The sequence below is a fragment of the Pinus tabuliformis genome, chromosome 2_2 (genome assembly GCF_031772625.1).
Source record: "Pinus tabuliformis cultivar Carrire ecotype Pingquan chromosome 2_2, CPIR1, whole genome shotgun sequence".
NCBI lineage: Eukaryota > Viridiplantae > Streptophyta > Pinopsida > Pinales > Pinaceae > Pinus > Pinus tabuliformis.
Window position 1 is genome coordinate 1,107,087,321 of NC_142300.1, and position 13,214 is coordinate 1,107,100,534.

General features: G+C 35.9%; 1 protein-coding gene across 4 annotated transcripts in view; it reads left to right on the forward strand.

Annotated features, from left to right (window-relative positions):
* The window catches only part of LOC149197264 (uncharacterized), a 208,169-nt gene that overhangs the window by 149,543 nt on the left and 45,412 nt on the right, over positions 1-13,214 (forward strand). For all 4 annotated transcript variants that reach the window (XM_089405801.1, XM_089405799.1, XM_089405800.1 and 1 more), the window contains one exon: positions 4,808-4,871. In XM_089405801.1, the coding sequence (XP_089261927.1) occupies positions 4,808-4,871 (64 nt within the window). The remainder of the gene's footprint in view (positions 1-4,807; positions 4,872-13,214) is intronic.

The window sequence follows — 13,214 nt, forward strand, 5'->3', positions numbered from 1 at the left end:
TGTAGATCTCCATTGAGGATACAAGAATATATATAAAATGTATGAATAAGAATGATGTTACAAATGAGAGTGAGAGTTCTGCGTATATACTAGGCATGTGCCTCTTCATGGAGAGTCATGTCTCATTTATACATGCCTCTTTAACCTTACTAATTAACTAATCATTATTACAATTATCATCATTATTTATATTTAGTATATTTTATTCATAACATTGCCTTCCTCTTCAAAAAGTTTTGTCCTCAAAGCTTGTTGATGAAAAGGCTTGATCTTTTTTCCTGTTTCGAATGTCTTCTCGTCTCGAAATTGTCATCTTCGTTGATACAAGTTGATATGGTCCTCTACGTGACAAACAAAACTGTCGCACTGAGAAGAGATCAGACCATCCTAGATCAATCTTCTATGAAATCTTGTGGTGACTGGAAACTTGTGATGAATTGTTATCACATGAGTGGATTGCACTGACATTAGTATTCTTCGGAACATCAGTTTGTTGTTTCTGTTCTAAATACGTAGCTTGATTGAGTTGTCTACTTTCGTGATTCAGATATCGATAAGGAATTCTAGTGATTTGATTTTCTCTTATCTTGTTTGTGTTGTTTTTTTGATTTATTTGAAGTACCTACTTTCCTTTAGCTATGGAAGTTGAATGGTTAATTTTTGGATCTTCACTTGAATCTTTTGTTGCTGGAACTGCAACTTCTGAGTACATCTTTACTTGAACTAGTTTGTCCTCTTCTTGAGTTGTGTTATTGACTGGATCAGTATTTGTTATCTTTTCGTCAACTTGAATTTCTACATTTGATGCTTCCTTCTCGATAAGGTGTTGTACCTTGTTTTCTAATGACTTCTTGTCCTTCTTAAGCTTCTTAATTTGCGTCAGTAATTTTTCACTATGGTCTTTAAGTCGAGAAACTTCTTCATTTTTGTCAATGGTGATCTTGTCAATTTCTCTTTGCATATTTTGTAGTACTTTTTTACCTTGGAAAATTATTTTTGAAATATCTTGTATGTATTCTGGTATTACTGAATTCGGCTTCACTGTAAGATCTTGTAGCATTATTTTTTTCTTTTTGTAAGAAAATGTCAAAAACTTCTTCTTCGTATTTAGGATGAAGGAATCTAGGGTTTCCATCCATGGTGATCCCAGAATAATGTCACCTTGATCATTCCATAGGGATTGAACAAAGAATTGCAATATAAATGTATATTCTCCAATGTTTAACTGTAAATCAGTTATTTCGTATTGTTTTTTGTCCAAGAAGTCTAATTTTTCGATTATATTTAATTCAGGAATCACAAATTGGTTTGCAATTTTAAGGTTTATATAATTTTTACTTTCAGCGAGAGATATAAATAGTAACGTCTTTTCCTGCGAGAGTTCCCTTAATTTTAAAAAGCACTTTAGCATAGCTGGGTAAGGTTTCTAGAAATTTTCCTTCATTTATGACTTAGACATCATTATTGGCCTTAAATATTTAAATACTATCAATTTTTTATTTTTTTATTTTTATGTCTTTATTGTAAAGTACCTATTTTCCTTTTTTTGTTTTTGTTGTTCTAACTTGTATATATATAAAAAACGTTCTTTATATTAAAATGCTTTCACTTTACACTTTCAGAAACATTATATAATCTTTATGATAATAATAACTTCACTTGACTCCCTTTTATAAATAATTGCTCTTCCTCTTCAATTCGACCTGTCAAAAGTAAAGGTTTTAATTAAATTTATATTGTACTCCACAAATAGATTATGCACTCCAATATATTCCTTCCTTAATTTGATGGCCAAAATTTTTCCACTAATGGTTTTAATTTGGTAAGTGGTCATGTACAAAGGTGGTACAACTAATAGCACCAACGACAACGGTTCAACTGAACAGATGCGACCTCTCAGTTTCCCACCACAACGATTACTTGTTAGTGGTGTTGCTAACAATTTCGACAAATTAGGGATTGAAATTTTCTTACGATTAGGGGATAGGTGTGTAGCAAATGTACTGCAAGATTATGAATATAATTTATGTTTGCAGCAGTGGAGTTCTAGGCATTTGCACAACGTTTTGTCCTCCTGAAAAGGAGTCTCGACCTTATGGAGCAGAGTTACATCTCCATAATGACAATTTGAAAACACATCAGATGTAACTGGAAAATCTGAAGCTTTATCGAATGTAAGAAGTCTTCAAGTTGTTTTGAAAGTGATGTTAGCCCTATTCTGACATATCTATGTGGAAATTGAAAGGTCCAAACTATTGAAGCGTCACTCTGTTTTAAAGATGACTTCGCACAACAATTTGGCTTCAAAATTTCACTGTGACTTTTACAAACTAAAGCTGTTTACAACTCAAGCTGCAGTGGATACGGTGGTAGTAGTGTCGTGTATTCCAAACAAAGCGGTGATGGCTCGCAGTGGCTTCTATGGGAAGGTTGAGGAAAACGTGCGAAGGATGTAGTAGTGGTCGGGCAACAGTGGCTTGTGGCATGCAATTATGAGAAGCTGGGCGACAAAATTGGAGGCGGGGTCTATCGAGCCGGTGATCAATGGTAGAGACGACCAAGTTCATAAGGAATGGCTGAGGAATGAGGTCGGGCTTGGCGGTTGACGGATGCAACGGTCTGTCGAGATGCACAACGGGAAGTGATGCTGGTGGCTATAGCGGCGGATGGTGTCTGGTGGTTTGTCAGCACCCTGTCTTGATTGCTAGAAGTTTATGCTCATGACCAACTGCTCTTTTAATTTAATTAATTAATTAATTTATTATGATTTAAAAAATTTATTTATTTACATATACTTTTTTTTATATATTATTTCTCTGATTTTTTTTAATTATATGGCCAAAGGCCTAGCAAACAAAGAAACTCCAAATTTGTGTCGCAGAACACTTCAATCTCGATAGCAACAATGTTGACTAAACCTTGATGGCCAAGGGTCTGGATTGGAGAGCGTGGCTCTGTGCAACGGTGAAGTGGCCAGAGGAGCACACTACTCTGATACCAAATGAAGCGAATAAAGTTTTTTCTTTAGGTTAATCACTCCAAAAGACTTGGAATATGTAGATCTCCATTGAGAATACAAGAATATATATAAAATGTATGAATAAGAATGATGTTACAAATGAGAGTGAGAGGCCTGCTTATATACTAGGCAGGTGCCTCTTCATGGATAGTCATTTCTCATTTAGACATGCCTCTTCAACCTAATTAGTAATTAACTAATTATTATTACAATTATCATCATTATTATATTTAGTATATTTTATTCATAACAGATGGACCACCTTTGCCCATTCAAATACTTGTCAAATGCTCTTGACCACCTCCTTTCGACTAAGCAAGAGATAAACATGATCATCATGGAAGATATTTATAGGTATCATATCCAAGTCACTTGGATCACCTCTCTAGGGATTTGAATCCCAAGATGATCTTCAATGCAAAGCACTTCATGGAGCTAAGGGATGATCACATTCTTTGGCCTCCTTATATGCTTCAACACTGGATGTGTGGGCTACGATATCATTATGCAAGTTTGACGGAATTTAAAGCCCAGGTGACTAATGTTCCTATTATCTCAATCAAACAAGTAGATGGCTGAATTTAAATCTCAAACCATAGCATCAATCACAAGTAACTAGAAAGAAATTAAACAATGGAAGGATACAAGTTAATCTCACATATACACGAAATCGTTCCTTTAAATAAGCTTTCCATTCCTTCAGAATAAAATGTAGAAGGAAACCTCCACACACAGCCCAAAAAAATAGTATGCATGGATACCAAAAATGCTCTGAACTGAGCTTGGAGAGCCAGCTCAAAAACTCAGAAACAACAGAAAACTGTCTTATAACCTGTAGGATGACCTGTATGGTCTGTCCGGTGACTGTACGGAATCTTATGGATGACTGTCATGTACTGCGTGCGACCCGAGAATGCCTCTTCCCTGGCTGCCTGCTCTCTCTTTTGCTCAGCTGCTTAAGTGTGTGTTTTTGTGTAAAAGCTTCTACCTTGTCCTCTCTTTATATAGTTTTAACGAGGAATCAATTTTTAAGATTATTCCCTGTCTAATTACAATTGTAATCTCAATTACTAAAAATAAAACTTTCACTTTTTTACTAAAGTGAGTTACAAAATATATATATTTTTTTCTCAAGAATAGAATCAGTTTTCAAAAATATCTTGAACTATTCCTTGCATGTTCACACTGAACATATGCAGAAGTTCCTACTGAGCTATAATTCTCAACACTCCATCTTAATGAGGAAGGAATTCTGCATTAATCCTAGTTTGTCTTTGAAAACCTCCAACTTTGGTTTTACTAGGGGCTTAGTCAGAATATTAGCTACCCGTTGATCCGTGAGAATATGGTGGAGCTTCACTGCAATGCATTTGCTTTTACAGAAGTGACCTTAGCACTCCCACTTTGTATCCAGAATTTTATACTGAGCAGTCCCATTGACCTTATTTTTGGTCATTTGTTGGACAATGATAAGCTTATCTTAGTGTATACTTTTTCATCCCCTAGTGTTCTTTCTACCCCAGCAATTCTTTATTCTACTGGATGTAATTTCAAATCCCATAGATCTAATTTGGTCATTTTTTCTTTCTTTTTTTATGAAAAGTTGCTGAATGGCAGTGATTTACAAATTGTGTAATAATTATAAGCCCATTGTATACTTTTTGTTAGAAAGGTGAACCCTTTTTTATAGCATATGCCTTTTTCTAATAGAAATTAAAGTCTGTCTCTTGAACTGATAATATACAACACTAATCATTTCATTGACGTCTTTTTTGTTTTATTTGACAGTGACCGCAGTATTGTTCTATATGACCTTCGAATGGCATCACCTTTGAACAAGTTAATTATGCAGGTACATGGTATATTCCTTTCTTTATGGGTAGAAGTACACTCTTTGTTATCTGAGAATGTGTTGAAAGGCAATCTTCTCTTTTTTGCAGTGTAGTATAGCTCACAAAAAACTAAAATTCTATCAATGTTGTTTATTTAAACATCTATTTGAAATATGAAATAATTGACAAAATAGTTGGTATTCTGCAAAGTGGACTGAAATCCAGTCTCTATTAAACCAACATGCTTGTCAAGAATGCAAGAAGCCATATTCAGAACCATCAGTGATTCCTCTATATTCTTAATCATTGGAGTAGATTGGTATGCTATTAAAATCACCCATGAAAGAAATCAGTTATTAAGATAGAGATAACAGAAAGTAATAGTCCTCATTTTTATTGGTCTCATTCAAGGATTAATGGCAAATTTCCATGTTCAATGATAGAATAGTCCTGTAATTTCATGTTTGAGTTTTCTTTAGTCCCACCTCCAAACATATACCTGAGAAAATTCAAAAGGCTTTCAGTGAGAAAAGTCAAAACGGGTGTCATGCTGTTCTCCATGACTAAATTTATGTGTTTTATGTTGTTGCTGAGATAATAGAGAATCTAGCTGCTCCAATCTATGTGAAATTTTCAATGCTTTATGGAATAACTCATTAGGTGGAACTTTTGCCTTCCGAGAGCTAGTATCTTTTAGCTTTTGTGTATCTTGTTTCCTGTGGTCCCTGAACTTCATTTAGCAGGACACTGCAGTAGCTGTTAGTTTGGGGCCTGCAAAAAATTCAGAGACCATGGGAGAAAAGATCCATAACTATCTAGTACACTCTACAGTATATTACTATTTTTTCTTTGAATCCACTTTTGCTTCTGTAAAATGTGCAAATGCGTTGTCCCATGCTTGCAGAAAAATATTAAAAATCAGCAATAATCACCTATGATGACAGATTTATATGCCAAGTTGTGGCACTAAGGGCATTCAATGACAGAATCTAGGAGTTCCATATGCGAGCATGATCCATTCTTGGACACATTCTTTGCAAGTGACGATCCAATGGCAGTTACACTCAACTTTTAATGAAACTTATTTTTCATATATGAACTATATATAACTGCAAGCACATTTAGCTGTAAAGTTGTAAACATATTTTTCCTATAGCCCATGGTTTAGCTCAATCAATTGTCGCTGATGGTGCTGGGCATTTGGCTAGTTCTGTGTCAGTAAGTATCCATTTTGAATCCACCCAGTAGTCTACATTGATGATTTTACTAGGGGTGCCATACATGAATGTGGGGAAGCACCCCTTGTTTTTTCCCACTAGGCTTTTTTTTTGTAACATTCATCTGTGGGGATAATATCTTGTAACGTAGATATGGATCCTAGAAGCTGTTTGAGTTCTTGCTTTTACAGGCTTCATTGGAACCTGCACCAAAGCACCTTCATGGATTGTCAGTGCAGGTTGGCTTTGTCAGCTTAGGGAAGGGTTTCTGATATGGTTATAAAACAGCAATGCAATTACTCACGGATGGGAATAAAATACCAATAGGGATCAAGCATGCAAATAAAGAGAGGAGATTTCTACAATCATACAATGTACATGTGTACAGTCTAGACTCTATATTGTATAGACTATTGAAAGAAGTACAGAACTGTTGATGCTATTTGATCAAGTCTTCTAGAGTTATATATATATTTTGGAGTGATCAGGTTTGACCTATGGAATGTATAAAAGATTAAGTGCAACATGTAATTTACAAATATAATAAATAGTCCATTTAAGTCTGTGAAAATTCCTACACCGGAATCCTTACTGTAGCAAACTGATGTTAATTCTCCTACTTGATTAAATCATACAAGTTATTTACTGTCTTCTACAGTAAATTTCGAAGTAAATACATCTGTAGCCTTCACTTAATTTATGTATATGCGGAAACAAAATACTGAGCAAGAACGAACAATACAACACATAGGAAACAATTATTTTTGGACAAATAGTCCCGGAAAAACCCAATATGGGAAAACTGGTGCAGCAGCTCTGAGGGTTTATTATTATTAAGTAGTTGTTTTGAATACAACTCTGGATGCCCTCGCGGCAATCTAGGTACAAAGAAAAAGGCATTGGCAGAAACTTTAGTGAGATTACCTCACTTCACCTGGCAAATTCCTTTGATCTAGCAACTAAACTAACTATCCCCGGATACAACTGCGCTGCCGCTTCGCAGTAATTGCGTGGAGCTTTCTGAGGCTTTGCGTCAGCGCTGTGCTGGTTCTCACTGCCTCTTGGAGCTCTGACGTCAACCTTCCTGGCTAATCTGGCTGCTCCTCGACAAGTTTCAGATTTATGCAGGAGGACAACTATTCCTCTTCGTTGGCCCTTCTGGCACTGCGTCAAGCACTGCATGGGCCCTCCTGGCCCAATGTCAGTCCTCCATTGGTCTGTGCTGCCTCCTCTTATGTATCTCTGCCTTTCTGCTGAGTATTCAAGGTTCCAGAGAAGATCCTCCAACCCAACTCTCCTTCCCCTCTGCTGCAAGAGATCTCCTCAATCTATTTTTCCTCCTCAGAGCCACTCACTTCAGAAAATCTATTTCTTGATCTATGTGTGTGTGTGTTTTCCAAATGACCTTCAAGCCCCTTCTTATATCTTCCTGTTGGACAACCAACGACCTAGATTAAAACATAATCAAAGGCTCAGATCGTTTTGACTTGATCCATGGATTTTTGTAGAAGTTTCACCCCTGATTAGATTAATACCCATTAATATTTTAATTTTCCTAAGTTTAGACTTAGGAACCCCATTAAAAATATTAATTATTTTAATAAAATCACTTCTGGGTGGAATTTTCTAAAACGCTCTCTGGGTTCTTTGGAATACATGTGCCAAGCCTCCCTGCAAAATTTGAGGCATAAAGTACATCCGATGCTACCCCAAATCAACAAAGTACACATAGGAACTTAGGGACTAAGTTTGGCTTAGCTTGATCAGTTCTCCCAATTCAGAGGAAATGATCCTTGATTTCCGCTAATGTTCTTTGCAGTCCAACAAAGAACAACATAGGGTGTAGGAACTATATGTTGGCTGGAATGTCTTGATGAAATAATTAGAGTTGAACTTCAATTGAAATGAGAGGTTCTACAACCGTTGGTGGTTTGTTGGAAGAAGAATTGTTCACCTTATTGAAGAAACCTGCCTACCATGGGTTGTTGAAAGGAAGGTGCAAAAGTTATACCCTTAGATGGGTGTGGTGAGGGGAACCATGAAGATGGGATTGTTGAGAAAGATGCATGACTATTCAAACTTGGATGTGGACTTGATATTTGGAATGGCATATCCCTACTAAGGTTTGAAGCCTATTGACGAGGTTGTAGTAGGTTAGGGAAAACTAGCATCATAGCATGAGAAAAGTGATTTGAATTTGTGGAGCTTGACTTTCTTAATACGCTGTTGTCTAGGTCAAGGGGGAGATGTAATTTGGTAGCATTTAATGTTTTTGTAAAGTTTGTAGGTGTTGAAAAATTCTTCAAATTGTGGCCTTCTGTGAAACTAGTATGGATTGCCATGAAGCTTGTTGCAAAAATACAAGGGTGTAATATCATAATCAACTGAATCAATGTAAGTTCTAATGAAAAAAGGGATTGAACACCTACGGGTGATAGGTGTGGAGAAATTTGCTTCCTTGTCCCTTCCATGATGGCATAGTTGTAGCAAGTAGTTGGAGTGAGTTGACAAATTGTTGAGAAACCGTGCTTGGTTGATTGCCACTATCTATGATCAATTGCTTATTTTTTTCTTGATCTGAAAAGTGTGAGTGAAGAGAGATTCTTGTTCATGGTCATTTTATTGCTTATCTAGGAAGGCCATTGAAGTGTTGGATGAACTAGGATCATAGATCTCAATTTTTTGTGGTTTTTCCTTGGGGGTAGGTTCTTCATTTGCTTGTTGCATTTCAACAAGGAGAGCCTTGACCTTCTTTTTTTGTAAGGCTTGGATTTTCTCATCGGAAGACCCTATTACCCACCACCAGTGGGTGACACACGGGGGCGTCACTCACTGAACCTCTAACATAGCACGTGCGTTCGTGGCGTACTAAACAATACCCTTAATTTGACTACATATTGGAAAATACCTCTAAAAATCACCTTATTTAACCCCCTACCAATATAAATCCAATACGCCTTCCCAATTTATAAAACCCCTATTTTCACTAAATATTGTATGTATCCATTTTTTTATTCACATTTTTTATACCCTTTTATTTTTATATCATAAATCTAGCAGAGGATCACAATAGAAAAATAGGTTACCGATTATATTTTGACAAGATCAAGATGGAGGTGGAAGCATTGAAGCGGATAAAGGATGAAGAATCAAAACTTTTTGTGAGAAATAAGATTTTTGTTCGCATCAAGGAATCAATGGTTGATGTTTCATCTTGCGATATAGCTTTGGCTGTAGAGGAAGATCTGGAACATAGTTATGAGAGTGGCCGTGCCTTCTTGAGGGATTCGAAACTTGTTATAGCCCAGATAGCAGCAAAGGGTTGGTCCCCTGTAGATTTCGAACGTGTTGCTATGAAGGTTGATATCCTTCGCTCGAATTTGGTTTCTGCTGTTAAAGTAGGATGCATTTATTTGCAGGGCACAGGTCTTGAGCTTGCAGCTCTAGATGAATCTACATCGAATGATAATGTTCAGAAGTGGCTTTGCAGCAACACTGCAGAAATTTCTGGCAATAATGATATACAAAAGTTGCAACTGGAGGCAATTTTAGCCCTAGCAGAATTGAAGCAGGGGCTCTCTATGTGTGGTTGTAAATGTTAGACATAAGTTAGCATTTTACATAGACAACATCAACAAGAAAACTTTTCCTAGTTGCTAAAAAGGACAGTAATTAAATTCATTATTAAGGAGAACTAAATGATAAAAAACAAAAAAACATCACTTATTATTAAAGATACACTCACTTATTAGTTGTAACATAACGAAAAAGCATTAACAAGTTAACAGATGTGCAATACAACCATATCCAGTATTTCTCATTACATATCGCAGACTGACCTCAACAATACACAGTTGCATGTAGACTATGAAGAAAATCATGTCTCGGAAGCCTTCACAGGAAAAAACTTTCAGAAAGCTTTGGATTGTTTTTTTTTTTGCACTGGTAAGGTGTACCTAGACAAATATAAATATACATAAAACAATATACTAAAGTCTAAAACTATGATATTCTTATAGTTAACAGAAAATGCAAGTGGGTGACCTTCCAGTAGAATTCAAGCACTGTTGTAGCAACACAACGAACAATCATACAAGGATTTTTCATAAAAATTGTGCCACCTACAATGTCCGCTCTAGTGTAAGAGCCCTGAGAAGAATCAAACTCTTGGACAAGCCAAGCAAAATTACTTTAAACATTATGGTGTAAACAAAAATCATATTGTCAAGACTCAAAACACAAACTAAATACACAATGTTGTCCTTTGAGATAACCTAAGGTCAATTGGTTATGCCAAAGCATCTATAATGTTTTGTTGGTTTTGGTTTAATTGGAGGACCAATGTATGAAACAAATTATAACAGTAATGCTCAACCTTTTGAATAATACTAACAGGTAAACAAAGGGCTGCTATTTAATTCACCACAGTGATTTAAGTTTTTGTTGATGTTAAGTAGAAGTAGTAAGAAGATATGATTACTTTAGTTTTTCAGATAGAAGATTAAATAATCATAAGCTAGAAAACCTTCAACCAATGTTTGAAGATTTAACAAAATATACTTAAGGTTATAAAGATACTGACAATTGAATGATTTAGAGGGAGATACTTAAACAAATAGTTCAGTAACCCATTCTCTTTAATGATTATAACTTCAAAAGGAAATTAAGAATAACTGAAACACAGTTACACTTACCTAGTTACCTTTATAAAACTCAAACATATGTAGAATACAGAATGAAAGATGCACTGGAAAAACTTACAAGAGAAACAAGATTGTGTGGAACAAAATTCAGAATCCTCTGCTTTATCATTAGTGATCCAAAAAAGCTGTGTACATTGAATGCTTACAAAATGCTTATGCAAGGGTGCAACCCTTAATAACTCATAGAAGAGAGTTATTTATACTAGTTTAGATACTGAACAAAATATCCTAAACTGATTACAAAAATAGCCTGAAAGAAAATAGGAAAAGAAAACTGCTGAATGATGTGTCCCTATTAGGCAGGGAGTTGTTGATGACTGTTCCTTCAAAAGCTGCTGTGCTGTCTTCTTGTTGGGATGAAAAGTTAATCAATTGTTTCACATAATTGATCCCACCTCTCTTCACTTGGTATTTCCAGATTTACCATCCTTCTAAATATCTCATCAACTTCGGTATATCTTTCAAAATTGGGTTTAGTGAGAAAAAGGTGTCCAACTTCATGTTTGATTGTGAGGTCAGAGCTCAAAGCTTCCAAAAACTCTTTCCCTGTAATCAGTCTTTTTATCCCTGCAAATTGACTGTTATCTACTGCAATAGTATATAACTTTTCACAGTAGTCCTCCAATTTGACTAACTGATCATTTGATGACACTAACCCTGGTAAACCTTTCTTGTTCAACATACTGAATTTAGAATGAAATTTTCAGACAACAATGTTCAAAGCTTCACATTTTGTTTTCAAATGTGTCAGTAAATTCTTCTTCTGTAGGACTTTCTTAATTTCCAAAATAGTAGCTGTCCTATCTGGAATATTTATTTCCTGTAACTCTTGCTTAGTCTTGGAGTTTAATACTTTGATCATTCCTGCTGCTTCTTTGGGTTTTGTCTTCAATGCTGCCCTCTGATTATCAATCTCTATCCTGCATCTGGCAATCAACTCCTGCTGTTCAAAAATGATTTGTATGGATGGCCATACCTCTGTTATGGAGTGGCTGATGTCTAACCAGATGTCCTCTTTGGCTTGGGCCAAAGTGTCTGCCATTAGAGACTTACTCTCTAATTGTTTAACCTTGAGTTCTAACCTGTGTGACTTTTGCATTTCCTCTACATACAAGGTATCATTTTTTACCTTCTGTGACTCCAGAGTTTGGAACTTCTAGAGTAACTTTTCATTTTGTTGTTTTTGTGCTTGCAATTCCTGTGATAGCCTTGCTGTTTCAATTATTGTTGATGTTGAGGCAATATCAGTGGAAGATGAGCTTGGCTCTATACTTGTTATGGGAACTGCTGTTACTGGGGTTACAACAAGCTGTGCTGCCTCTTTTTCCTTAAGTAGTTGTTCTATTTGTTCTTCCATGTTCTTGATCTGTATGTTTTGTTCAATAATGAGCTTCAACATCTCCTCTTTGTGCTATTCATTTTCTGCCATCTCCCTGGTTTGTGGATCCTCAGTTGAAGGCAGTTTCAACTGTTTCTTCAAGGTTGCTATCTCTGTATTCTTTTTCTTGAGTATCTCTTCAATTTCTTTACAGTCTTGGGGATCATATCCAATTTTAACAATAAGATCTTCTAAAGATTTTAATTTGTTATCTTTAGCTAAGGATGACAGTTTTTCGATCTTAAGCTGTGACTGCATATTTGACAAGGCAGTTCTAAGCTTAGAGAGAGACATGGCAGTTGTAGTCATTGTTGAAAATAACATTTCACTTGATTTCCTGTGCAAATCTATTTGATCAATAGGATGTATCTGGTTTATATCAAATGAAAATATAGTCTTCTTGTAATCTGTTGTGGACTTGGGAAATGGAATCTGAGCCTGCAAAAAAGCCATTTGCATCCTTCCTCTTTCATTGTCAAAGGCAGAGAGAAGTCTGTGCTGAGAGGTGGATGTTTGTTTCCAAAACTGACTATACACCTGTGACTTAAGATTTTCATTCTTTTGTTTAATTTCCAGAAATCTTGAGAAGATATTACTATCTTCTGCTGAGCTGATCTCAGTTGACTGAATAATCTCCATAGGTTCTGTTGAAAAAGGAGTTGAAGAAGTAGAAGGAGGTTTGGGATCAATGGTCCCTGCTGATGAAATATCCTCTAGATCTCCAAGATCAATTAATTCTGGTGGCCTACTCCCTGATGACATTGATAATCTAGTGTTCAATTTCTTTTGCAGTATAGAATACTCCTTAACCGATTCTGTAGCTGATTGAGTTTCTTCTTTGGCTCTTTTGTGTTGAGTATTCTGAGTGACTGGAGTATTCACTTGTGGAGTAGTTATAACCTGTTCATCTGCTTCCAAGAGAGTCCTTTCAGACCACTGCTCCTGGTTCATAAACTTCTCTAATTCTGGCCTGTGTAAAAATTTCTCATTTCCCACCCCAGTTTTCAGTTTCACCTTATTTCTCCAAAATAGTTAAATGCCCTTTCCCATATCTATACATTCAAC